Source organism: Papio anubis, chromosome 20 (genome assembly GCF_008728515.1).
Source record: "Papio anubis isolate 15944 chromosome 20, Panubis1.0, whole genome shotgun sequence".
In the NCBI taxonomy this organism is placed as follows: Eukaryota; Metazoa; Chordata; class Mammalia; order Primates; family Cercopithecidae; genus Papio; species Papio anubis.
In genome coordinates, this window is record NC_044995.1 from 37047350 (window position 1) to 37075122 (window position 27773).

At 46.0% G+C, this 27773-nt stretch overlaps 1 protein-coding gene and 1 long non-coding RNA gene across 2 annotated transcripts; one reads left to right on the forward strand and one right to left on the reverse strand.

Annotated features, from left to right (window-relative positions):
* CCDC105 (coiled-coil domain containing 105) lies at positions 1-12904 on the reverse strand. Its single transcript, XM_003915064.4, has 7 exons — positions 12230-12904; positions 9540-9644; positions 2632-2830; positions 1764-1930; positions 1572-1667; positions 1358-1471; positions 1-408 (listed from the first exon to the last, which is right to left on the reverse strand). Exons 1-7 carry the CDS (start codon positions 12797-12799, stop codon positions 160-162), a joined length of 1500 nt encoding a protein of 499 aa, XP_003915113.2. The 5' UTR covers positions 12800-12904; the 3' UTR covers positions 1-159.
* LOC103879962 lies at positions 12811-27278 on the forward strand. The gene is made up of 4 exons (XR_004180359.1): positions 12811-13141; positions 22002-22067; positions 22931-23086; positions 26797-27278. It is a non-coding gene; the product is annotated as an uncharacterized LOC103879962 (long non-coding RNA).
* Positions 27279-27773: the final 495 nt, after the last annotated feature.

Here is a 27773-nt window from a genome sequence, read left to right on the forward strand (position 1 = left end):
TACATGATAATTATTGTTATTTTTAATTATAATTCTCCTAGAGGGCACTTGGAGGGAGGGTGCATCAGGGGAGAGAGAGGGCCCCATGGGGCTATGTCTGCTCTCTGAGGTCCCAGCCAGTATCCAACCAGCCAGCTGGGGCGGGGGACGCTGGGGTCACTAGGGGTCGGAGCTGCTCTTGCTGCGCGGCGGCGGCGTGCGCGGGTCCCAGTCATTAACCAGGCGCTGCGCCTGCTCGTAGCACACGTGCGGTTGCCGCTGGCGCAGGCGCAGGCGCACCACGCTGCCGTCCACCTCATGCCCAATGGTTTTGCAGTTGAGGCCCCAGGTGAGGTTCTTGTGCGTGGCGAGCAGCTCGTCCAGGTTCTTTTCCAGGTGCGTGATGTGGCGCTGCAGCTTGTCGGTGCCCTGGAGAGGGAGCAGGGCAGACCCGTGAGGCAGAGCAGAAGGCAGGTAGCTACCTGGGGTGAGCAGGCACCCCTGCGCCAGATGTGTGTGTAAGGAACACAGGTGAGGAGGGGAACACATCTGGGTGGGCCAGGTGCGCCTGAAAAAACAAAAACAAAAACAAAAAACCATGACAGGGCAGGCTAAGGGAGGGGAATGCATCTAGTCAAGATGTGTAGGAAGGAGCCTCCTTAGGAAGTGGGCTTAATAATAACAGCTCAGGGCCGGACGCGGTGGCTCACACCTGTAATCCCAGCACTTTGGGAGGCTGAGGCGGGCAGATCACCTGAGGTCAGGAGTTCAAGACCAGCCTGGCCAACATAGCAGAACTCTGTCTCTACTAAGAATACAAAAATTAGCTGGGTGTGGTGGCACACACCTGTAAGCCCCAGCTACTAGGGAGGCTGGGGCAGAAGAATGGCTTGAACCCAGGAGAGGAAGGCTGCAGTGAGCAAAGATTGCACCACTGCACTCCAGCCTGGGCGACAGAGTGAGACTCTGTCTCAATAATAATAATAGTAATAACAACAACAACAACAACAACAGCTCGGCTGCTTTAAGGGTATTCTATGGAGGTGCCATGCTACACGCCTTTCATGCATGAACCCATCTGTTCTCACCACCACCATCTGAAGTGAGTGCTGACGTGCTCCTCATTTTATAGGTTAGAGAGACTGAGGCCAGAGTGGGACAGTGAGGGTGTGTGTGAGAGGGGAGGACAGGGGTTGAGGGGACTTATTTGAGCCACGTGTGGGTACTGAAGCCCCCTCCCCTCCCCACTTCGTGGCAGGAGTTGAAGGACAGGCCGACTTGGGTGAGCGGGGAATCATACCTGGTCCAGATGTGCTTGAGGAAGGAGCCTTACCATTGGCGCAGCTGCGCCTACAGGGGTATCGGGGAGGGGGTTTACCTGCGCGAGGCGCGCAGCCTCAGGGAGTTGGGTGCCCACGTGTCTCTGGTACATGCGAACCAGGGGTCTGTCCAGCTTTTCTCCGGTCTCCAGGTGAACTTTCGACAGAGGACCCTGGTGGGGTGCGGGTGCGGTGTGCAAGAGCATTGAAACGCAGTCTCCACCCACCGGCACCCCTGCCTCCACCTCCGAAGGCTCTCACCCCGAACCCTACCTTGATGAGACCGTGGGTGGTGTACATCTCTTGGTTGTATTTCGTACACCGGTGGATAGTTCCCCTCATCAGTCCTAACGTCATAGTTAATCTTTCCTGGGGGCAGGGAAGCGCAGGGGGATAACGCTGGTTCCCAGTCCCCTTCTCCTCCCCTGTCCCACCCTTGCCCGCAGCCGCAGGTAATGCGCTCACCTTCAGCTCCAAGGTCTCGCTCGCCTTCTGCGCCAGCGAGGCGCACACGCGGTCGCTTATCTGCAGCTGTTGCTCCTGGACGTCCACCACGTTCTTTGCCATTTCCACCAAGGTGTCCTTGGACTCGACCAACAACCGCTTGGCTTCATTTAGCGCCAAGGCGCACTCTGTAAAAGCCCAGGACGCGCTTGGGGGCGCCAAGCCCTCCGTTCCCAGAGTCCCTGTCCCTCCCTCTATTCTCAGGTGGTGGTGGGCCCTGGGCTAGGGGGTTTTATTGAGGGACTGGGTGAAAGCCCAAGGGGCGCGGGGGATAGTTTAAGTAGCGTCTTGGGTTGGTTTCCTTAGAAGCAGAGCCCGTGACCTGTAATCCCAGAACTTTGGAAGGCCGAGGTGGGCAGATCACTTGAGGTCAGGAGTTCGAGACCAGCCTGGCCAACATGGTGAAACCCCCGCCTCTACTAAAAATACAAAACTTAGCCAGGCGTGGTGGCGGGCCCCTGTAATCCCAGCTACTCAGGAGGCCAAGGCAGGAGAATCGCTCGAACCTGGGAGGCGGAGGTTGCAGTGAGTTGAGATTGGGTGATTGCATTCCAGCCTGGGTGACAGAGCATGACTCTATCTCAAAAAAAAAAAAAAAAAAAAAAAAGGAGCAGAGCCTGTGAATGACTGAGTCCTCAGTGAGTGTGAGCAGGAGAGCACAGGGGGAAAATTGAGTAACAATGTGTGCTTAGCAAGATAGGCTTTCAGTCCTCCCATTGGCTCTAGGGCTATTTCCCAGGAAAGGGACAGCCAAGTGGATGAGGGGCTGCACTGACAGTCAAGGGGATCTGGGTGGGCACCAATACGACCCAGTACAGTGGACTCCTACCTGGGGTATAGGTGCCCACAGGGTCTGGAGGAGGCGTTTTCTGACCCTGTGTGCGTGGGGTGGGGGCCCGGGAGAGGTTCACCCATGAGTGGCGTCCGGCCTGCTCTAGAACCTTGTCCAGGGGCTGGTTCATGAGGTCCACGGCTTGCAGCCGCTCCTTGAAGCAGAAGTTCAGGGTGTCTCGGCAGGAGGCCAGGGTCTGGGTGGAGAAGGGAGAAGGAGAAGGCAGAGTGAGAACTGGGAGGTTGAGGGAAGTGGATGAAAGTGATTTCTCTGCTGCAGGCTTGAGGCTTATAGGCTGTAAAGCATTTCTACCTCTAAACAGAAACTGACCCTCTTATTTTTTTTTTTTTAAGAGACAAAATTTTGCTCTGTCATCCAGGCTGGAATGCAGTGGTGCCACCATAGCTCACTAAAACCTCAACATCCTGGGCTCAAGAGATCCTCCTGCCTAACCCTCCTGAGTAGCTGGGACTACAGGAGTAAAGCACCATGCCCTGCTAGTTTTAAAACTTTTTGCAGAGAAAGGGTCTGGCTATGTTGTCCAGGCTGGTCTTGAACTCCTGACTTCAAGCTATCCTCCTGCTCTGACCTTCCAAAGTTTTGGAATTACAGGCATGAGGCAGTGTGCCTAATATTTTTGATACTGGTAAAGGCTTTTACTTATAGATATATATATGTGTGTATGTGTGTGTGTATATATATGTGTGTGTGTGTATATCCTTTTGAGACACAGTCTTACTCTGTTGCACAGGTGGTAGTGCAGTGGTTCAGTCATAGCTCACTGCAGCCTCAATCTCCTGGGCTCAAGTGATCCTCTTGTTTCAGCCTCCTGAGACAGCTAATTTGTATTTTTTATTTTTTTTTTTTGTAAAAGCAGGGTCTCACTACATTGCTTAGGCTGGTCTCAAACTCCTAGGCTCAAACAATCCTCCTGCCTCAGCCTCCTGAAGTTTTAGGATTACAGGTGTGAACCACTGTGCCTGGCCTGGAACTATTTTTTAATTTAATTCATTCCCCCAATGTTCCGGATAAATATTTTCTTTCATGAAATCTTTTTTAGGAGAGACATGCCTATGTCTTATGAAAAAAGATTTTTTTCTTCCTTTGACTCACATCACACCACCCCTCAAGGTTTACTTTATTATTTTTACTTAAATTTTTGTTTTTAATTGAATAATAATTGTATATATTTATGGCATGCAATGTGATGCTTTGATTTGTGTATGCAATGTGGAAGGATTGTATCAAGCTAATTAACTTATCCATTTTCTCACATACTTATCTTTTTTTTGTAGTAAGTTCACTTAAAATGTATTCTTTTCCACTTAATTTTCCCAGCTTTATTGAGGTATAATTGACAAATAAAAATTATATTTATTTAAGGTGTACCACTTGATGTTTTAACCTATGAATATACTGTGAAGATATCACTGCATTCAGGCTGGGTGCGGTGGATCATGCCTGTAATTCCAGCACTTTGGGAGGCCAAGGTGGGAGGACCGCTTAAGCCCAGGAGTTCGAGACCAGCCTGGGCCACATGGTGAAACTCCACCTCTACAAAAAATGCAAAAAATTAGCCAGGTGTGGTGATTCACATCTGTAATCCCAGCTACTCAGGAGGCTGAGGTGGGAGGATCACCTGAGCCCAGGAGATTGAGGCTGCAGTAAGCCATGATTGCACCAGTGCACTCTAGCCTGGGCGTGAGACACTGTCTCAAAACAAAAACAAAAACAACCATGAACAGTACAGTTTCCTCAATAGCCATTACAGATAAACACATGGATGAGTGGGTGGTGCTGATAGATAGTCCCTTAAATGTGGCTTTTAGAGAAGGGAAGGTGTGTTAAGGTATGGGAACATGGAAATATGAGTCAAAGGTCAGGCAATTCTGCTTACATTTTTCCCAGGTGCTGGGTGTTCACTTGGATGTCAGGTAATCCAGGAAAGTAATATGTGTATATTTTCAGATAGGGTCTCACTCAGTCTCCCAGGCTGGAGTGCAGTGGCGTGATCACAGCTCACAGCAGTCTGGACATCCTGTGCTCAAGTGATCCTCCCACCTCAGCTTCCCAAGTAGCTGGGACACAGACACATGCCACCACACTGGCTAACTTTTTAAAAAAAATTTTGTAGAGATAAGGTCTTACATACTATGTTGTTCAGGCTGGTCTCAAACTCCTGGGCTCAAGCAATCTACTCACCTTTAGCTCTCAAAGTGCTGGAATTACAGGCATGAGCTGCTGTGCCCAGCTAGAGAAATTCTTAAGACTTTTATTCACGAAGTTGTCTTCTGTTTATGGCACTGTGCATAATAACCAGGTAAAAGTGAGTCTGCTCATTTCCAGACAGATCATGCAATGGTACGATCTTGGCTCACAGCAACCTCCGCCTCCCGGGTTCAAAGGATTCTCTTGCTTTGGCCTCATGAGTAGCTAGGATTACAGGCATGTGCCATGATACCCAGCTAATTTTTGTACTTTTTAGTAGAGACAGGGTTTTGCTATGTTGGCCAGGCTGGTCTCAAACTTCTGACCGCAGGTGATCAACCCCCCTCGGCCTCCCAAAGTGCTGGGATATGGATTGGTTCTGAGAAACTGGTTTCCTTCGTCACTTCATTCTTGACCCTTTCCTGTTCTTTTATTTTGAGACAGGGTTTTGCTATGTTGCTCAGGCTGGTCTTGAACTCCTGGGCTCAAGTGATCCTCCTGCCTCAGCATCCCAAAGTATTGGAATTACAGGTGTGAGCCACCACACCCGGCCTCTTGCCAGCTCTTGTTGTTGTTCTTGGGAAGAAGCAATTTCCAAGTTGAAGCTCAGACATCTCCTACCTCCTTACCCAGTTCAGAAGCCTTCAGTGACTCTTTGGGGTTGGGGTGAGGAGAGCAGTAAGAAACAGCAACAGCTTCCCTGTGCTGGGTGTCAATTGCTTGGTTTCTGTGCCTGGCTCTGTTCTGGCACCCTGAGAAAGCAGCCTGTCTCATGCATTTCCCCACTGTAACATGGAGAGCTGGCACTCACTCTACCCACATCTTGATCTTTCTGTGTCACCCCCTTGATTCTCAACTGGCACTCATTCCATCCCCACCTCTAGCCTTGAAGTCTCCCTTCCTCTGCTCTGATCAATATTAAGAGACTGCTATTCTCCGAGTTCCCCCCTCCCACCAGGCTGTATCTCATCTGGACAGCATCCCGCCATTGAAATCTTACTTCCTCCACAATAAAACGAAGCATATCATATTCCTTTGATATTTGCAATTATTTGAGAGTTACATCAAAACAAGTCATTTGCACATGTATACAGCCTTATAAACACTCTCCATCAAGATGTACAATATTTCCATCATGCCATACATTTTTCTGTCTCCCCTTTCCTCTCTCTCTCCCTGACCACCTCCAGTAAGATGACTTGGAGATTAGTTTTACCTGTTCTAGTCCTTCCTTTCTTCATTCATTTGTACAGAATCTGGCTCTGTCTCCCGGGCTGGATTGCAGTGGCATGATCCTGGCTCACTGTGGCCTCAAACTCCTGGGCTCAAGAGATCCTCTCAGCTCAACCTCCTAAATAGCTAGGACTACAGGTGCATGCTAACCATGCCCAGTTATTTTTTAAACATTTTTGTAGAGATGATATCTTGCTATGTTGTGCAAGCTGGCCTCAAATTCCTAACCTCAAACTCCTGGCCTCAAGCAACTCTCCCACTTGGGCCTCCCAAAGTGCTGGGATAACAGATGTGAGCCACTGCGCCCAGCCGAGTTTTGCCTGTTCTTAAGGAGTTGATAAATTTCCATCCTATGGATGGGTGACCTGTTTTTGTAAGTAAAATTTTATTGAAACACAGCCATGCCCATTCGTGTGAATATCATTTCTGGTTGTTTTCATGGCACACTGGCCAAGGTGAGTACTTGGGGCAGAAACAACACAGTACACAAGGCAGAAAGCATTTACTAACTGTACCTTAAAGAAAACTCTTGCTGAATCTAAAACTTCACATAAATGGAATCCTACAGGGTGTATACTTTATGTCCAGCTTCTGTCTCTGAATGTAATATCTTTGGGATTTATTGATTGGGTTAAAAAGTGGACTTAAAAAGTCTTTTGTTCATGAACTCAACCATTAATTCAACCCCTACTGATGCCAGGCGATGTGTCAGTTGATGAAAATACAGTGACCAGCAAGACAGCTGTCCAGGCCGGGCGCAGTGGCTCACGCCTGTAATCCTAGCACTTTGGGAGGCCGAGGCAGGAGGATCATGAGGTCAGGAGTTTGAGACCAACCTGGCCAACATGGTGAAACCCCGTCTCTACTAAAAATACAAAAATTAGCCGGGTGTGGTGGCAGGCACCTATAATCCCAGCTACTCGGGAGGCTGAGGCGGGAGTATTGCTTGAACCCAGGAGGCGGTGATTGCAGTGAGCTGAGATCACGCCACGCCACTGCACTCCAGCCTGGGCAACAGAGCAAGACTCCGACTCAAAAAAAAAAAAAAAAAAAAAAAAAAGGGCCGCAGTGCAGTTCAGCACCACGGACAGCGTTCCACCAGCCCCTGAGTCTTCTACCTGGTCCACAGACAGCCTTGACCCTCAGCCTGTCCCTTCTTCTCCCCTCCTTCCCACCCTCCAGTCAACACATCCTTACTGAACTTTGCTACGTGAAATATAATTTAGTACTGAATCTGTCTTCAAGGTCCAATGCTTGTTCAAATGCAGTTTAGCTGAGGAGCCTGCCTGGAGTCAACATGAGCAAGTTGACATACGCAGATAAGATCCAGTGGACTAGAGAAATGGGTATCTAGAGGGGCATGTAGATCAAGAGAGGTGGGCTTTCTATTGTAGTAAAATAGATATAACATAACATGTTGCCATTTTAACCTTGTTAAGTGTACAGTTTAGTGGCATTAAGTGTATTCGTACTGTTGTGCAACCATCATCTCCAGTAAGCTGATTTGGAGATTAATTTTACTTGTTCTGTTCCTTCCCTCCTTCCTTCATTCATTTATGTAGAATCTTGCTCTGTCTTCCAGGCTGGATTGCAATCCATCTCCAGAACTTTTTCATCTTCCCAAACAGATCTGTACCCATTAAAGAATAACTCTCCTTTTGTTCATGGTGACAGTGAGCCAAGAGAGAAGGAAATGTTGATGATGCAGAAGGGTGGAAGGGTGGAATTATAGGATCGACAGAGGAAAAATGAGAGAGGTTCCCTTTGGTGGTTTTCATTGAAATCACTGTAGAGCAAGGAAGGCACAGAGAGTTGGAGAGAACTGAAGGAAGAGAAGGTATGAAATCACTTGCCCAGCAGGTCAGCAAGTCTTCTAGAGACTTAAGGCGAGGTCTGTGGGAAAGGTTTGAGTGCCAATTTGAAGTCTGACTTCTTGATTTTAAATTGAAACAAATCTGATTGGTGGTATTTTTCTCCAGCAATATTCAGACCAGATCCTGCCAAGCAGCCTGTCTTTGTTTCTATCTACATCTGTCCTTTCCCACCTCTCTCTCTCTCTTTCAGAGACAGGGTCTTCCTCTATCACCCAGGCTGGAGTGCAGAGGTATGATCATGGCTCACTGCAGCCTTGAACTCCTGGACTCAAGCAATCCTCCTCCCTCAGCCTCCTGAACAGGGACTGCAGGCAACTACAACTGTGCCTGGCTAGTTTTATTTTATTTTAAAATAGAGATGAGGCTTTGCTATGGTGCCCAGGCTGGTCTTGAACTTCTGGCCTCAAGAAGCAATCCTCCTGCCTTTGCCTCCCAAAGTACTGGGATTATGGGCATGATCCGCTTCCCTCTTTATAGCCCTTTGCTCCCACGTCCATCCTCAGGGGCTTCTCCCTTCTCTGCCTCCGACTTCCTGGAAGGATATTTCAGGAATCATTAGATTTAAAGGAATATGACAGCAGCCAGAAGATATGCCCTACTCAAGTTCAGCACCGCGGACAGCGTTTCACCAGCTCCTGAGTCTCCTGCCTCGTCCACACCCTCGTCCCCCAGCCTGTCCCTTCTTCTCCCCTTCTCCCCACTCCCCAGTCAACACAACCTTACTGAACTTTGCTACGTGAAATATAATTTAGTTCTGTATCTGCCTTCAAGGTCCAATGCTTGTTTAAATGTAGTCTAGCTGCGGAGCTCTCTGTATAAAAGCAAGGAAAGTTCAACAGCAGTAAAAGACTTGACAGTTCAATCTCACAATAGGAAATAAAACAAGTCCCCAGCCTGTCTTTTCTTTGAATGCCTCTAGAATGTTAACTCTTCAAGGGCCAGGCTAGTTCTTTCTCAGTCACCAATTTATCTATGATGCCAAGCTCAGTGTCTGGGAAGCAGGTACTAGATTAGTATTTATCAAATGGATGAGTTGAAAGCACACAAGTTGCCAGCAATCCCTAATAGGTCCCAAAGGCCTCCGAAGTCTGGCTGCTCTTTCCCCTTCATTTGCACCCTCATGAAGAAGTTCTCCTTGCAAGCGCGAAGGATGCAGCGAGAGATCAAGTCTGGCTGAAGCTGGAGCACATGTTAGAGTGCAAAGATCTAGACTCCAGTCACCTGGGCTGAAACCACAGCGCTGCCATTGATGGCTTTGCTTATTAGGTGAGGTCGTCTCTCTCTGAGTCTCAATTTTCCCATCTCTAATGAGGAAATCATAGTTTCTGCTTCACAGGACAGTCTTAACGAGTGGATTCAATGACTGCACAGGGTTTGGTACAGAGTGGGTGTTCATGGTTATTCTGAGACCCAACTTCATCTCCCATGGCCTCACTTTTTCCATTTCACAAAGTGAAATGCAATGAATATCTGGTCAGTGTGGCTTGAAGGAATTGCTATTGTGACAGTCCCCAGGTCAGAGCGATTTGTCCATTAGGCAGACAGGGATCCCCCTCCAGCCCCCGTAAGTTGTCCTCAGGCACCCCTAACCTTGAGTAGGACCTCTGATTTTTCCATATCTTTCTCCATTTTCCTCTTCATGCTTTTCAGCTCCTCTTTCTCCCATGTAAGCATACTGTCAGCTTTGTCAGGGATCTAGAAAACAAGGAAAGAATCCCTCACATCCTTGGGAAAGGGCTGGGAAGAGATTTCTCTTTCCAGGGTGGTAGAGGGTTTGCCAGCCTCCTAAACTCTGAGTTTGAAGGATGAAGTTGGGGGTACTCCCATCCTTTGGGTGAGGTGTCTCCCTATTTGAGAAGGTTTGATTTTTTCAACGGGCTCTCTCACTTGGGGGGGCCTTTTTTTTTTTTTTTTTTTTTGAGACGGAGTCTCCCTCTGTCGCCCAGGCTGGAGTGCAGTGGCGCCATCTCGGCTCACTGCAAGCTCTGCCTCTCGGGTTCACGCCATTCTCCTGCCTCAGCCTCCCGGTTAGCTGGGACTACAGGCGCCCGCCACCGCGCCCGGCTAATTTTTTGTATTTTTTAGTAGAGACGGGGTTTCACTGTGTTAGCCAGGATGGTCTCGATCTCCTGACCTCGTGATCCGCCTGCCTCGGCCTCCCAGAGTGCTGGGATTACAGGCATGAGCCACCGCGCCCAGCTACTTGGGGGGTCTTGCTGTCTGGAGCTTGAGATTGGGGGCTTCTCTCTTTTACAGATAGGAGCCCCGGGGGCTGAGATGAAGGTGTCTCAACTTGGGGGAGGGTTGTTCTCACCTCCTGAGACTGGGAGCTGGGCACCCCTTCCTCAGTGATGGTCTTATCTCCTCTCCCTGGCTACAGGTGGAGGGATCATATCATAGGGATGATGAGGGCTTACCTTTTTGGAGTCTTAATATTTGGATCTGGGGGCTGAAGGTAGGAATCCCATTCTGTGGGTGGGGGTCCCATCTCTCCCCCGGGAGGCTGGAATTTTTGTACCTTTTGGGGTGGGGATTTGAGGTTTCACTTTAAGGGGAAGATTCACCGGGACTGGTACTAGAGGTCTCATTCTTTCTCTCTGGATGGGGCCTCAACCTTTGGGTGTGAGGGTTGGGAGTCTGAAGCCTCTCTCTGCAGGGAGGACTTCTTCCTTTCACCACAGATGAGGTCTGGGGGCAGGGATTTTCACTTCCTGAAGCCAGGGGAGTTGGGTTTTATTTCACATTCTAGGGAGAGTTTCACCTGGGTTGGGACCAGGGTATCAGCTGCTCTCCTCAGCTGGGAGTTGGAAGAGTGTTTTCACTAGGACTGGGGCACTGAGGGTCTCACACCTATGGAAGGGTCTTACCCTCTGAGCCTGGGATCTGGGTGGATGATTTCATGCTTGGACTGAGGGCTGTGGGTTTTACTTTTTGGGGAGATTTTCATGGAGTCTGAATCAGGGGCTGCACCCTCTCTTCCTGGCTGGGAGATTTGGATAATTTTATCCTCTGGGGCAGGGAAGCTGAGGATCTCATCTCCTTGGACAGGGCTCACTCTCTGGGTCGTGGGGGCTCAGGCATCTCTTCCTGGGCCTGTCTCCATCACCTTTTTTTTGTTTGTTTGTTTTTGAGTCTCACTATCTCCCAGGCTGAAGTGTAGTGGCCCTATCATATTTCACTACAGCCTTGAACTCCTGAGCTCAAACAATCCTCCTGCCTCAGCCTCCCAAGTAGCTGGGACTAGAGGCATGCACCACCATGCCTGGCTTTTTTTTTTTTTTTTTAAACTTTGGTGCAGACAGGGTCTTGCCGTGTTGTCCAGGCTGACCTCAAACTTCTGGCCTCAAGCAATCCTCCTGCCTTGACCTCCTGAAGTGCTGGGATTACAAGCACAAACTACCACACCTGGCTAATTTTCCTCCAATTTTTTGAGAGATGGGATCTCACTGTGTTGTCCAGGCTGGATTGCAGTTGGTCTGATTATAGCTTACTGCAGCCTCAAACTCTTGGGCTCAAGCAATCCTCCTGCCTCAGCCTCCAAGTAGCTGGGACCATAAATGCATGCCATCACGCTGGGTCATTAAATTTTTTTTTTTTTTTTTTTGTAGAGACAGGGTCTCACTATGTTGCTCAGGCTGGTCTCCAACTCCTGGACTCAAGCGATCCTCCTGCCTTGGCCTCCCAAAATGCTGGGATTACAGGTGTGCACCACCACCCCCAGCTAACTTTTCAAATTTTTTGGTAGAGACAGGTTTTCACCTGTCACCCAGGCTGGAGTACAGTGGTGCCGTCATAGTTCACTGCAACCTGGAAGGCCTGGCCTCCCAAACTGCTGGGAATACAGGCGTGAGCTACTGCACCCAGCCCTCAACTTCTTTGCCCTTATTCACCAGAGTTGGGTGTTCTCTCTATGGAAAGATTTAAAAAAAAATTTTTTTTGAGATGGAGTTTTGCTCTTGTTGCCCAGGCTGGAGTGCAATGGCGTGATCTCGGCTCACTGCAACCTCTGCCTCCCGGGTTCAAGTGATTCTCCTGCCTCAGCCTCCCAAGTAGCTGAGATTACAGGCATGCGCCAGTAGGCCCGGCTAATTTTGTATTTTTAGTAGAGACGGGGGTTTCATCATGTTGGTCAGGCTGGTCCCGAACTGCTGACCTCAGGTGATCCATCAGCCTCGCCCTCCGAAAGTATGGAAAGGATTTTTCCGGGGCTGAACACTGCATAACGAAGGCCTCAGTCTTTGCAATTAGGCTGGGGTTGGGGGCGGGGAAGAGGGTCCCACCTTCTCAGACTTGGGCCTGTAGCCCCGCAGCTTGACACTCTGCTGGTTAATAAGCAGGCCCTTGCGCACTTCGCTGAGCCTGTGGTCGGTGACCTCGCGCTGGCGCAGCAGCTGTCGCACCCGCCCGTTAATCTGGTGCTGCGCGCGGCCGAGGCGGGCGGCGGTGAGGCGCGCTCCACGCGCGTGCGCGTGCACCACCTCGGTGGTCTGCAGGGCGCGCGCTTTGCGGTGCAATGGTAGCGGCAGGCGGGCGTACCAGGCGGGCGGCTTCATCTTGCCCTTCCACAGCGTGACGCCCTCGCCTGGCGGCGGCTTCTCCACGGTGCCGCCGCCTTTGAGCATCTCCACGCGGAAGCGCCAGGGCTGGATGTAGGCGGCGCGGCCGAGGTGGTGCGCCACGTTCGGGTCCAGCACGCTGTCCTTGGGCTGCCACATGGTCACCGCCTCCTGCCCGCAGCGATCCGTCAGGATGTGCGCGGTTCTCGACATGGCCTGAGCTGCCTCGCGCCATGCTGGGGCCCCAATGCGTGTGTCCTGGCTGCGCTCTACCGGGGGTGCCAACACGCGCATGGTCCCTGCTTGGTCCCTCGGCCTGGCCGGGGACCCCCAGGCGGATCAGAAGGGACCCCAAAGACACACAACTCTTTCCTGGCCTGTGGAGAGCGTGTACTGAGAGAGCCCGTCACCATAGCGATGGGCGCAACAAGGAAGGTGGAATTCCAGAGGTGGGGGGAGGAGTAGGATGGAATCTTTGCTTTGGAACTTGGCCTAAGTGCGTTGGCATCCTGACTCCTTGAGAAAGAGCCGGTCTAGCGTCCCTCTCGCCGTTGTTTCCAGCAACGTGGCCCTTCTTCCAGCTTTAGGATGTCCTAAGCCCTTCCAGCTGTCCAGGTCACACTCTGTCGCATGTCGGTAAGCATGGAAGAAGGGCCATGCTTCTCACCAGGCATTCCTCTCGCTGTTACCTTCCAGCACATGGCTTGTCTTTCAGCTTCAGGATGTCCTCAGCGCTTTCTGCTGGCTGGGTTCTTGTTGTTCTTGACTACCCAAAAGTGGCTCTTTTAGTTTCCCCTCCCCTCCCCTCCCCTCCCCTCCCATCCCCTCCCCTCCCCTCTCCTCTCTCTCCCTCTCTCCCTCCCTTCCTCCCTTCCTTCCTTCCTTCCTTCCTTTCCTTTCTTTTTTCTTTTTTTTTTAGACAGTCTTGCACTGTCCCCTGGGCTGGAGTGCAGTGGTGTGATCTGGGCTCACTGCAGTCTTCACCTCTCAGGTTCAAGAGATTCTCCTGCCTCAGCCTCCTGAGTAGCTGGGCTTACAGGCACCCACCACCATGCCCAGCTAATATTTTGTTTTTTGTTTTTTTTTTTTTAGTGGGGACAGGATTTCACCATGTTGACCAGGCTGGTCTCAAACTCCTGACCTCGTGATTCTCCTACTTTGGCCTCCCAAAGTGCTGGCATTACAGGCGAGAGCCACCGCTGCCAGCCTAGTCTTACATTTTCTTTCGTGTCTTCACAGCACTCACCGCTATCTGAAATTATCTTATTCATTTGTTGGTTTACTTTGTAACTTTTGGGCATCTCCCACTTGCCCTAGAAGAATTAAGAGCCTTAAAAATTTTTTTATTTTTATAGATTTGGGGTACAAGTGCAGTTTTGTTACGTGGATATATTTCGTAGTGTTGAAGACTGGGCTTTTAGTGCATCCATCACCCAAATAGTGTACATTGTAGCCAATAGGTAGTACTGTATCCCTCACCCTCTTCTCACCCTCCTACCTATGGGAGCCTCCAATGTCTGTTTTCCACTCTGCTTGTCCATGTGTACCCATGGTTTAGCTTCCACTTAGAAGTCAGAATATGAGTTTTTTTGACTTTCTATTTCTCGGCCATTTCACTTAGGATAATGGTCTCTAGTTCCATCCATGTTGCTGCGGAAGACATGATTTCACTGTTTTTTATGGCTAAGTATTCCACAGCATATATATGTGATATGTATCTCTATATATACAGCACATGCATTGACATATAAGCTATACGTATGCTATCTAGATAGGATATCTATGTTATGTGTATGTTATCTAGATAGCATATATGTGATATTTATGGATAGCTAGATATCTATGTGATATATATGCTATTTAGATAGCATATCTATATGATATATATACTATACATAGGGCATATGTATTTGGTATAGATATGCTATATATATGCTGTCTAGATAGCATATCTATGTGATATATATGCTGTCTAGACAGCATATATGTGATATATGTAGACATCTATGTGATATATATGATATTTGGATAGCATATCTATGTGACAGACATGCTATATATAGGGCATTTGTATTGATATATATATGCTATCTAGACAGCATATCTATGTGATATATATGCTCTCTAGATAGCATATCTATGTGATCTCTCTAGATAGCATATATAATATATATAAATTTAATATAAGGTATACATAAATATAATATATATATATATAAATATATAAGATATATAAATAGATAATATATAAATATATATAAGATATATAATTATATAATATATAAATATAAGATATAATATATTTTATATATTATATATAATATATAATTATATATTATTATATATTATATAAAATATATATTGTATATTAGTATATATGTATATAAAATATACAATATATATTTTATATAATATATAATATATATCTATTATAAATATATAATATATATAATAAATATATATTTATATTTATATTTTATATATAACATAAATATATATTTTATTTTTATAAATAACATATAAATATATATTTTATTTATAAAAATATATTTATAAAATATATATAACATAAATAAATTATAACATAAATATATATAACATATAAATAAAATATATATAACATATATAATACTATATATGTTTTCCATGCCTCTAAGTTCTAAAACACTTCACCAACCCCCAAATAAAATCTCATCCCCACGAGCGCTCACTCTCATTCCCCTGTCCCCTCGGTTCCTGGTAACCACTCATCTGCTCCCTGTCTCTATAGATTTGCCTGTTCTGGACATTTCATGTCAATGGAATCTCACACTATATGGCCTTTTGTATCTGGCTTCTCTCACTCAGCATCGTGGTTTCAAGATTTGTCCATGTTGTAGCATGGATCAGTGCTTCCTTCCTTTTCATGGCTGAATCATATTCCATTGCATTTATATATCATAACTTTGTTTATCCATCTGACCAGTGATGGACATTTGTTTTTCGCCTGTGAACTTCATGAGGGCATTGATTTTGCCTCTCGTATTTACCATTGTATTCCACCACCGAGCACCCAGCACAGATAGTGGCTCACGACAAGCACTCAGTAAGTATTTATTAGATGAATATATAAGTGGAAGAATCAATAAATGTTTTATTTTTATTTTATTTTATTTTTTCAGACAGGGTCACACTCTGTCACCCAGGCTGGAGTGCAGTAGCAAGATCATGGCTCACTGCAGCCTCAACCTCCTGGACTCAAGGGATCCTCCCACTCTCAGCCTCCCGAATAGCCAGGACTATGGGCATGTGCCACCATGCACGGCTTAGTTTTTAATTTTTTTAATTTTTTTTTTTGTAGAGACAGAGTCTTGCTATGTTTCCCTGACTGGTCTTGAACTCCTGAGCTTAAGCAATTCTCCTGCCTTGGCCTACCAGTGTGCTGGGATTACAGGCATGAGCCACCGTGCCTGTCCAAATATTTTCGTATTGAGTGAATGAGAGGTGTGACCGTCAAGAAAGAATGAATGACCCTGGGTTTGTAACCAAGGGATCATTCAGTAATGGGGCGGGGGGGAATAAGATGGGCAACCAGCGACTCCCACACCAGCCATGCTGGAGACCCACCATTATGTTCTTTAGGGCCACTAGCAAGAGATGGGGCCAGATAACATTTGGTGATGGAGGCTTGGGAATATGGGGTTAGCACAGTCATTTGCTGCTTGGACCAGTGGTATCTGGTTCAACAAATTTTCATGAGCATCAGGAGAGTATTATGGTCTGTATTCTGGATCCAGATGAGCTAGGATTCAAATTATGATTCTGCCACTTACTGTCCATGTGACCTCAAGCAATTCACTTAGTATCTCTGTGCCTGCGTTGCCCCATCTGTCAACTCAGATATTAGGATTGTGGCATGGAGACAATGAGCTGATATGAATGAAGTGCTTAGCACCTCGGCTGACACCTAGTAAGCATTATGTAAGTGTTTACTTTTTACTTTTATTAATGGAATGAACCCACAAATGAGCTATTTCAAAACCAGAAGTGGTCCAGAGAGGGTTTCACAAAGAACCTGGGAGACACCTCACGTGAGATGCCCTTCTGCACACAGCCATCTACCTTTGCTTTGTTCGTGAAGTACTTCCACCTTCCCAACCAGGGGATCTCATCTGGGTAGGCTTGCTGCCTGGTGTATGAAGCACCTCTATTGGGCAGAACTTGTACCAAGCTACCTGAGACACACTTAGGAAGCTTTCTCATGCCAGATCTACATGTGAGGATTTTGGCTTCCACATGGCTCTCTAGTGAAATGCGTTAGGGCTATGGAAGTGGGTGCAGACTGTTACATTCTGGCTTTTTATTAGTCCAACACACTGACACCAACATGCTGCTAGTATATGATACTATTATCTAAGCATTGAAATTGGTGCAGACCATTGCTTAATCGGGCCAACTTCTCATTTCCATCTCCCAACCCCAGCTTCCGTTCTCTATATCAACTTCCAAAACCTCACTGCTAGCTCCTGGCTTTGATGACCCATTCTGGACACTTCTCTAGCCTGATGTGTATTTGAAGAACAGGTGAGTTATCTGCTTTTTTGTTTTTTATTTTTATTTTTTTTGAGATGGAGTTTCACTTTTGTTGCCTAGGCTGGAGTGCAGTGGTGCGATCTCGGCTCACTGCAACCTCTGCCTCCTGGGTTCAAGTGATTCTCCTCCCTCAGCCTTCTGAGTAGCTGGGATTACAGGCGCCCACCACCATGTCCCACTAATTTTTTGTATTTTTAGTAGAGATGGGGTTTCACCATGTTGGCCAGGCTGTTCTCAAACTCCTGACCTCAGATGATCTGCCCAACTCAACCTCCCAAAGTGCTGGGATTATAGGCATGAGTCACCGTGCTCTGCTTTTTTTTTTTTTCTTTCTTTCTTTTTCTTTTTTTTGACAGGGTCTTGCTTTGTTATCCAGGGTAGAGTACAGTGGCACCATCATGGCTCACTGCAACCTTGAACTCCTGGGCTTAAATAATCCTCCTGCCTCAGCCTCCTGGGTAGCTGGCACTACAGGCATGTGCTACCATGCCTGGCTAATTTAAAAAATTTTTTGTAGAGACAAGATCTTGCTATGTTGCCCAGGCTAGTCTTAAACACCTGGGCTCAGACAATCCTCCTGCCTTGGCCTGCCAAAGCTCTGAGGTTTCAGGTGTGAGCAACTGCGCCTGGCCTGTCTGGAAGGAACCATTCATTGCCGGGCTGGGATTAGCTCTCAGTTTCCAGGTGATTCACCTACGTGGGTCTGAACAGAAACAATGATGTTCAAAAAATCCTACAGAAACATTATGTACATAAGCCCGAGGACTGGGAAAATTTTTCACTACTCTTCAAGCCTAAATACCTTTCTTAAACTAACAAATAAGCTGTGAAAGCAATGTATGCACATTGTATAAAATGTATAAAATATGGGAAAACATAATGAAATGAATAAGAATCTTTTCTTTTTTTTTCTGGAGACAGAGTCTCACTCTGTCACCCAGGCTGAAATGAAGTGGCACAATCTTGGCTCACTAAAGTCTCCAACTCCTGCTCTCAAGAGATCCTCTTGCCTCAGCCTCCTGAGTGACTGGAACTACAGGTGCATGCCATCACACCTGACTAATTTTTTTTTTTTCATAGAGATGAGGTTTTGCTATATTGCCCAGGCTGGGTCTTGAACTCCTGACTTCAAGCCATCCTCCTGCCTCGCCCTCTCAAAGTGCTGGGATTATGGCCACGAGCCACTGTGGCCAGCCTTATTTTTTATTGTACTATCCAGAGATACCTATTCTGAACTTGCTCTTGATTTCACTCTAACCATTTCCACGTTCATTCCCCCCCGCCATGCCTCCGTGTATGTGCGTGTGTGTGTGCATGTACACAATTATAGTTATACATATTTCCCTCCTTCCAATATGCTGAAGCCCAAATACTTCTAACTCAGGCCAATAGGGAGCTATATTTCTTTGTGAAATTAGCTCTCTGATTTTTGTTTATTTTATTTATGTATTTATTTTTTTTTTAGAGACAGAGTCTCGCTCTGTTGCTCAGGCTGGAGTGCAGTGGCGTGATCTTGGCTCACTGCAACCTCCTCCTGCTGGGTTCAAGCAATTCTCCTGCCTCAGCCTCCTGAGTAGCTGGGCGCCACCACGCCCAGCTAATTTTTTGTATTTTAGTAGAGATGGAGTTTCACCGTGCTGCCCAGGTTGGTCTCAAACTCCTGAGCTCAGGTCATCCGCCTGCCTTGGCCTCCCAAAGTGCTAGGATTACAGGCACGAACCACTGCACCTGGCAGCTCTCTTGATTTTTATAATAAAGAACACTTTACAGAAATTTGTTTTTGCAACCATCCTTGCTGGGGCCACCTGTTCAATATACTGATTCATGCAATGTAGGGAGCAGAATTCTGCTTTTGGGTGAAATTGAGTGAAATTGCAGAATGGATGAAGAAGGAGAACCTTCTAAAACTTCTAGCCTTTTTTCTTTTTCTTTCTTTTTTCTTTTTTTTGTTTTTGGCATTACATGGAGATGCCCTTCGCTGTGAAATCTTGTTAGGTAATTATCAGAGACCCCTTTTTAGGTTCCCCGATGTCTTCCCTTCTGGGACACCAGATTCTACTTTTAGTAGGTGCCCCTCTTTCTCTTGGAGATAATCACATCAATTGGTCTCTCATTCCAGGGGGATATGACCTAGAATCTGTTTTGTCTTTGAGAAATGAGGTCGCTTTTCTGGTGGAGGTGTCAGGAGACGGTGGGAAGCCCCAGGCTGGGAGAGGAGGTGCTTCCTGGTTCTTCCCTGTCATCTCCTGCAAAGGCAGTGACCCTGCTGGTCAGTGAGTGACAAGGACCTGTGTCTATGGCTATACCCTCGATCAATCCCTTAAAATGGCTCAGGCAGGCCAGGCATGGTGGCTCATGCCTATAATCCCAGCACTTTGGGAGGCCGAGGTAGGCGGATCACTTGAGGCCAGGAGTTCGAGACCAGCCTTGCCAATATTGTGAAATCCCGTCTCTACAAAAATGCAAAAATTAGCTGGGAGTGGTGGCACATGCCTGTAATCCCAGCTACTCAAGAGGCTGAGGCATGAGAATTGCTTGAACCCGGGGGGCAGAAGTTGCCATGAGCTGAGATTTTGTCACTGTGCTCTAGCCTGGGCAAGACAGACGCTCTATTACAAAAAACAAAACAACAACAACAACAACACCCCACCAAAAACAAAAAGACAAAAACCAAAAACACAAACCAAAAACAAACAAACAAACAAAAATAATGGCTCAGGCATCCATTATCAATGTCTTCCTGCAATGGACAAATTCCATAGTTTCTTTTCTATCCTGCTCAACTTGACCTCCTGGGAGCTTTGAAATTGTCAGCCCCGGGGCCGGGCGCGGTGGCTCAAGCCTGTAATCCCAGCACTTTGGGAGGCCGAGACGGGCGGATCACGAGGTCAGGAGATCGAGACCATCCTGGCTGACACGGTGAAACCCCGTCTCTACTAAAAAATACAAAAAACTACCCGGGCGAGGTGGCGGGCGCCTGTAGTCCCAGCTACTCGGGAGGCTGAGGCAGGAGAATGGCGTAAACCCGGGAGGCGGAGCTTGCAGTGAGCTGAGATCCGGCCACTGCACTCCAGCCTGGGCAGCAGAGCGAGACTCTGTCTCAAAAAAAAAAAAAAAAAGAAATTGTCAGCCCCCTGTGACTTGAATCCCCTCCCCTGTGCTCTTTCGCATGTTTCCTTTTTCACCGCTACTCTGTGTTCTTTACTATCTGGTTGTCCGCCATCCACCCCTCAAAAATGGTGGGTTTCTTTTTCAGCTGGGTTAGGCATCTTTAGACGGTCCTGAATGGTCGCCACCTCCTGATCCTCATGTCCTGTGTAATCCCTTGGGTATGGGCTGGACCTGATGACTCACTTGTAACCAAAAGGCTATGGCAAATGTGATAGATGCCGCTTCTGAGATTAGGTTACAAAGTGATCATGGCTTCTGTTCTGCTCTCTCTTGCTTGTACTTTCACTTGCTCACTCTAAAGAAATCCAAGTCAGGCATGGTGGCTTATGCCTACAATCCTAGCACTTTGGGAGGCTGAGGTAGGAGGATTGCTTGAAGCCAGGAGTTTGAGGCTAGCCTGGGCAACATAGCAAGACCCTGTTTCTTAAAAAAACAACAAACAAACAAAACAAAACAAAAAACAGCTGGGTGTGGTGGTGCATATCTGGAATCTGAGCTACTCAAGAGGCTGGGGTGGGAGGATTGCTTGAGCCCAGGAGTTGGAGGCTGCAGTGAGCTATGATTGCACCACTGCACTCCAGCCTGGGTAACAGAGCAAGATCCTGTCTCAAAACAAAACAAAACAAAAATAAAATAAAATAAGAGAAATAGCGTGTACATCAAGCTTTCATTCTCCATTCACTTCTCATTCCTCACTTTTTCCTTGGAAAATCTTTTTCACATTAGTGAATTTGGGTATTAATAGTTAGGTTAGGGCCAGGTGTGGTGGCTCACACCTGTAATCCCAGCACTTTGGGAGACTGAGGCAGGTGAATTGCTTAAGCCCAGGAGTTTGAGACCAACCTCGGTAACATGGTAAACCCTGGCTCTACACAAAATAGAAAAATTAGCAGGGGATTATGGGGTGTGCCTGTGGTTCCAGCTACTCTGGAGGCTGAAGAAGGAGAATCACCTGAGCCAAGGGAGGTCGAGGCTGCAATGAGCCCTGATTGTGCCACTGTACTCCAGCCTGGGGGACAGAGTGAGACCCTGTCTCAAGAAAATAAAAAGGTTAGGAAGACTGTGGCTTTACAACCAATGGGTAGGTTCAATGAAGTGAACCTCGAGTTTAGAATGGCATCCAAGTTCCTTACCATAATCTGCAGAATTCCAGTTTCTTACCATCTGGTCCCATCCCACCTTTCCTTCCGTCTCCCACATCTCTGTCCAAAGAGATGAAAGTATCAGTCATGATGTGCTCACCATCCGTGTTTAATCTCATAGTCTTTGCATTTGTTTTTCCTCTCTCTGAAATGTTCTTTCTCCTCTGAAATGTTCTTATTCTGCATTTTTATATGGCTTACTCCCTTTCTTGTTTTGGGTCTCTGCTCAAATATTATCTCTTAAAGAACTCTTCTTTGACTACTTGGTTTGAGGTCTCACACCACCGGGCTATGCTCACTCCCTCCTCCCCTTATAGCTCTTGTCAGTTTGTAATTCTTTTGCTTCCCTCTCTAGAATGTCATCTCCTTGGTGGGTGTCTCATTTGTCTTAGTTATTACTGAATCTACAGTTCCCAGCCCGGTTCCTGGATCAAAGTAGACCCTTAATATTTGTTTGTTGAATGACATAATGATGACTGCTCTGCCATGCTAAAACATACTCCTTGTGGGTGGACCAACCAAGGACTTTCTTCTGCTTCTGCTATGAACATTCCTGTTCTAGCTGTTCAACCTTCAAACATCTTTTCTGTTTGTGGGATAACCCAAATTAGGTGTGAAGAAGAACTGATGAAAGACCTTATCTACTGTTATGGGTTGAAGTGTGCCTCTCAAAAAAGGTATGTTGGAGTTCTCCCCGTGGTACATGTGAATGTGATGTTATTTGGAATTAGGGTCGTTGCGGATGTAATTAAGGTAAGGTGATACTAGAGTAGGGTGGATCCTACTGCTGTCCTTATGACAAGTTAGCCATGTATATAAGAGAACAGAGATGCATGGGGAGAATGCTGTGTGAAAACGTAATGATCAACAAAGGAAATGGCATCAATATGTCGAGGAGATATCTGCACTCCCCATGTTTATTGCAGCACTGTTCACAGTAGCCAAGATATGGAATGAACCTGAGTCCATCTGGTTGGATAAAGCAAATGTGGCACATACCCACAACAGAATACTATTTAGCCATTAGAAAGAAGGACATCCTGTCATTTGCAACAACCTGGATGAAGCTGGAGGACATTAGGCTAAATGAAATAACCCAGGCACAAAGACAAATACTGCATCTTGTCACTTATATGTGGAAGGTAAAAAAGTCAAACTCGTAGAAACAGAATAAAATGGTGGTTGCCAGAGGCTAGGATTGTGGGCAGTTGGGGAGATGTTGGTCGGAAGACACAACATTTTAGTTAGAAGGGAGGAATAAGTTCAACAGATCTATTATACATCGTGGCAACTATAGCTAATAACAATATATTGCAGAGCGATATGCCTCAACTTAAACCCATCATAAATTGAAAATATTGTAAGTCAAAATGCATTTGATAAGTATAACCTACTGACCAGCATAGCTTAGTCTCATCTGCCTTAAACATGCTCAGAACACTTACATTAGCCTACAGTTGGGCAAAATCATCTAACACAAAACCTATTTTATAATAAAATGTTGACTATCTCATGTAATTTATTGACTGTTGTATTGAAGGTGAAAACAAGAATGATTGTGTGGCCACTCAAAGGATGGTTTCTACTTTGCACCATTGTAGAGTCAAAAACTCACAAGTTGAACCATTGGAAGTTGGAGACTGTCTGTACTTGAAAATTGCTGAAAGAGATTTGCAGTGTTCTCACCACAAAAATGGTAAGTATGTGAGATAATGCATGTAAACCAAAAAGTATCTCAGATGAGTCTCAATCAGCTTAGAAGTTTATTTTGCCAAGGTTATTGACATGCCTGTGACACAGGAGAGGGCCTGATGACATGTGCCCAGGGTCTTTGGGCTACAACTTGGTTTTATACATTTTAGGCAGACATGAGACATCAATCAATACATGTTAGGTGTACATTGGTTCGATCCAGAAAGGTGGGACAACTTGAGGTGGGGAGGAGTTGGGGGGGCTTCCAAGTCATAGGTGGATTCAAAGATTTTCCAACTGGCAATTGATTGAAAAAGTTTATATAAAGATATGGAATCCATAGAAGAGAGTGTCTGGGTTAAAATAAGGGGTTGTGGAGACCAAGGTTCTTATTTTGCAGATGAAGCCACCAGGTAGCAGGCTTCAGAGAGAGTAGATTATAAATGTTTCTTATCAGACTTAAAAAGGTTCCAGACCCAGTTAATTCTCTCCTGGATCAGGGAGAAGACCTGGAAAGGAGAAGGGATGCCCTAAAGAGTGTAGATTTTCCCCACAAGAGACAGCTTTGCAGGGCCATTTCAAAATATGTCAAAGAAATATATTTTAGAGTAAAATACCTCAATTTCTTTCAGGACCTGCAATCTGTCATGTGATGCTATACTAAAGTAATTTGGAATTTGGTGTCTTATTGCTACAAAAAGTCTTAAGATCTCTGTTTTTTCTTTCTTTCTTTCTTTTTTTTTTTTTTTTGTCTCTTTGTTTGTTTTTTGAGACAGAGTCTCATTCTGTTGCCCAGGCTGGATTACAGTGGCATGATCTTGGTTCACTTGGTTCACTTGGATCTCTGCCTTCTGGGTTCTAGTGATTCTCTTGCCTCAGCCACCTGAATAGCTGGGACTACAGGCATGTACTACAATGACCAGCTAATTTTTGTATTTTTAGTAGATACAGGGTTTCACCATGTTGGCCAGGCTGGTCTTGAACTCCTGACCCCAAGTGATCTGCCCACCTCGGCCTCCCAAAGTGCCTGGATTACAGGTGTGAGCCACCACACCTGGCCAAGATCTCTGTTTTAATGTTAATGCTGGCCAGCTATGCCTGAATTCCAAATGGAGGAGGGCATAATGAGGCATGTCTGATTCCATCTTCCCATCATGGCCTCAACTGCTCTTTCAGGTTAACTTTGGAATGCCCTTGGCCAAGAGGAGTCCATTCAGATAGTTGGTAGGGCATAGAATTTTATTTTTAGTTTACATGCATATGTTAATAGCTTGATGTAGTCATTCCATAATGCATACACACACAGACACACAGACACACAGACACACGTGCAAACATCATATTGTACATCATACATCATAAATATATGCAATTTTTACTTGTCAATTCAAAAAAAGACATGAAAGTTGGAGTGGAGGATATACAAACCAAGAAATGCCCAGGATTCTTGGCAACTCTGGGAAACCAGAATGAGGCAAGGAGAGATTCTCCTCCAGAGGTTTGGAAGGAGCACAGCCCCACCAACACCTTGATTGCAGACTTCTGCCTTCCAAGACTGTGTGAGAATAAATTCCTGTTGCTTTCAACCAGACAATTTGCAGTGATTTGTTATGGCAGGCCTAGGAAACTAATACAATGGCTTCTGCTGCATTAGCTGAGGGTCCCTGGCCTATTCCTGGCCTATCTCTATGTGGCATTGCCTATCACAGATAGGAGCACCGGGGAAGCATCTCAAATAGCAGAGCAAGAGAGAAGCAGCCACTTGCTCTCTTGGCTGCCTGAAGCTCATCTTTTTTTTTTTTCTTTTATAGGCAATGCCAGATATGGAGTCTTGCTTTGTCGCCCAGGCTGGAGTGCAGTGGCGCGATCTCGGCTCACTGCAAGCTCCGCCTCCCGGGTTCACGCCATTCTCCTGCCTCAGCCTCCCGAGTAGCTGGGACTACAGGCGCCCACCACCACGCCCGGCTAATTTTTTGTATTTTTAGTAGAGACAGGGTTTCCCCGTGGTCTCGATCTCTTGACCTTGTGATCCGCCCGCCTCGGCCTCCCAAAGTGCTGGGATTACAGGCGTGAGCCACCGCGCCCGGCTGAAGCTCATCTTCTAATTTCCTGGTTTCCCACCTTAATCTGCCCCCAATGCTGCCATTTTCTGGGGATTCCTTTAAGCGATGAACCCCAAATATCTGAGACAAGTCTTAGTCAATTTAGGAAGTTTATTTTGCCAAAGTTAAAAATGAGTGCCTGTGACACATCCTCACGAGGTCCTGATGACATGTGATCCAGGTGGTCTGGGCACAGCTTGGTTTTCTACATGTTAGAGAGACATGAGACATCAGTAAATAAATGTAAGAAGCACATTGGTTCCACCCAGAAAGGTGGAACAACTCAAAGCGGGGAGGAGGATTCCAGGTCATAGGTAAGAGACTAACGGTTGCGTTCTTTTGAGTTTCTGATTCGCCTTTCCAAAGGAGGCACGCAGATATGCATTTATCTCAGTGAGCAGAGGGATGACTGAGTTCTGTCTGTCCTTTGCCTGCGAGGAAATTCCTTATGAGGGAGATATGTACCTCTTTTATCTTAGTAGCTATCTTTTTTAGGAATAGAATCGGAGGCATGTTTGTCCTAAGTAGTTCCCAGCTTGACTTTTCCCTTTGGCTTAGTGATTTCTGGGTCCCAAGATTTATTTTCCTTTCACACTCCACCAGATTCTCCAAGGCAGGGAGCCCATTGATATCCACAAAAATCCACCTCCTGGGGTGCAGAGCAAGTTGGAGGGCTGCATCCTTTCTCCAGATGGAGAGTAGACTTGGGGGCCCACTAGAAAATCTTTCTTTTCTAGTGACTTGATTGATTGATTGGTCGAGTGACTTGATAAATATTTACTGAGCATCTGCTCTGTGTCAGGCGCCAGGCTCAGAGCCAGGAGAGGAGAGCAGTAAGATGAAGTTTCTCTTCTCTCCTGGAGCTTGTCATTCAGTGGGAACAATGAAAAACTAAAATAAACCATCAAGATCATGTCAGATAGAAGTAATGGCTTAAGGTACAATGAAAGGAAGAAGGAGAAGGAGAAGGAGAAAGAGAAGAAGAAAGAAGAAGAGGAAGAAGAAGAAGGAGGAGGAGGAGGAGGAGAACAAACTGACCAATTGGCAGGATTCTAATATATCTGCTTCTAAGTGTACAGTTCAGTGGCATTAAGTACAATCACATTGTTGTGCAACCATCACCTTCGTCTGCCTTCCCCAGCTGAAACTCAGTACCCATCAAACAATAACTCTCCATTCTCCTCGCAACTCTGCAGTCCCTGGTAACCAATACTCTACTTTTTGTCTTTACTTTGGCTGTTATTTGTATCTCTTATGAGTTGAATCATACAATGCTTGTCCTTTTGCATTTGGCTTCTTTCACTTAGCCCACTGTCTTCAAGGTTTATTCACGTAACAAGTAGGCATGATTCTAACTTTGAACTAAGACAAATATCTCCACCTGGGAAGCAGTTCACCAACAATTTAGTGTTGATTATAAATAGGATTTGATTGATTTTTTCTACCGTGTTTCCTTCTATTCTTTCTGCATTTTTCAGATTTTCTGCAATGAACATGAATTACCTTAATCCTTAAGGAACATGAAATCCTTAAGGTCTTTAAAATGGACACCCCCTTTTCCTTCTGTCTCTCTTCTTCATCAATGATATTACCATCTAATGTTCTTTTCTAGGGTACCCTGGCTCCTGGATCTACCACTGATCTACCATCTCTCTTCTTCTATGAGGTCAACTGAGGATGCTTCTACTACTATACTTTACTTTTTTAATGTCAAATTGTATTTTTGTTCACCCTTAAGCAACTATTGATGCCAACATTGGGGATCTGGACTTTTAATATATGTTTTAATTAAAAATTTAAACATTGACACAAACTGTATTTGTGTATCATGTATAGCATAATGTTTTATAGTGTATATATATATATATATATTGTGGAATGACTAAATCTGGTGAATTAACATATGCATTCCCTCATATAGTTATCACTTTTGTGGTGAAGCATTTGTATCTGCTCGCTTAGTATTTTTCAGGAATAAGGTAACCATGCTGTACAATAGATGTCTTGAACTTTTTTCTCCTATCTAACTGAAATTTGGCATCCTTTGACCAACATCTTCCCAACCACCCAAGCCTATGGTAACCACTTTTCTACATTCTTTTTCCTTTCTTTTCTTTCTTTCTTTTTTTTTTTTTTTTGGAGAAAAAAGTGGAACAAGTTTCACTCTTGTTGCCCAGGCTGGGGTGCAGTGGTGTGATCTCGGCTCACTGCAACCTCCACCTCCAGGGTTCAAGCAATTCTCCTGCCTCAGCCTCCCAAGTAGCTGGGATTACAGGCATGCACCACCACACCTGGCTAATTTTTGTATTATTAGTAGAGACGGTGTTTCACCATGTTGGCCAGGCTGGTCTCGAACTTCTGACCTCAGGTGATTCACCAGCCTTGGCCTCCCAAAGTGCTGGGATTACAGGTGCGAGCCACCACGCTCGGCCACTCTCCTCTCTTTTTCTATAAGTTCAACATTTTAGGATTCCACATATGAGTGAGATCATGCAGTGTGTGTCTTTCTGTACCTGGCTTATTTCCTGTAACATCATGTTCTCTGAGTTCACCCATGTGGTTGCAAATGGCAGGATTTCCTTTTTTTTT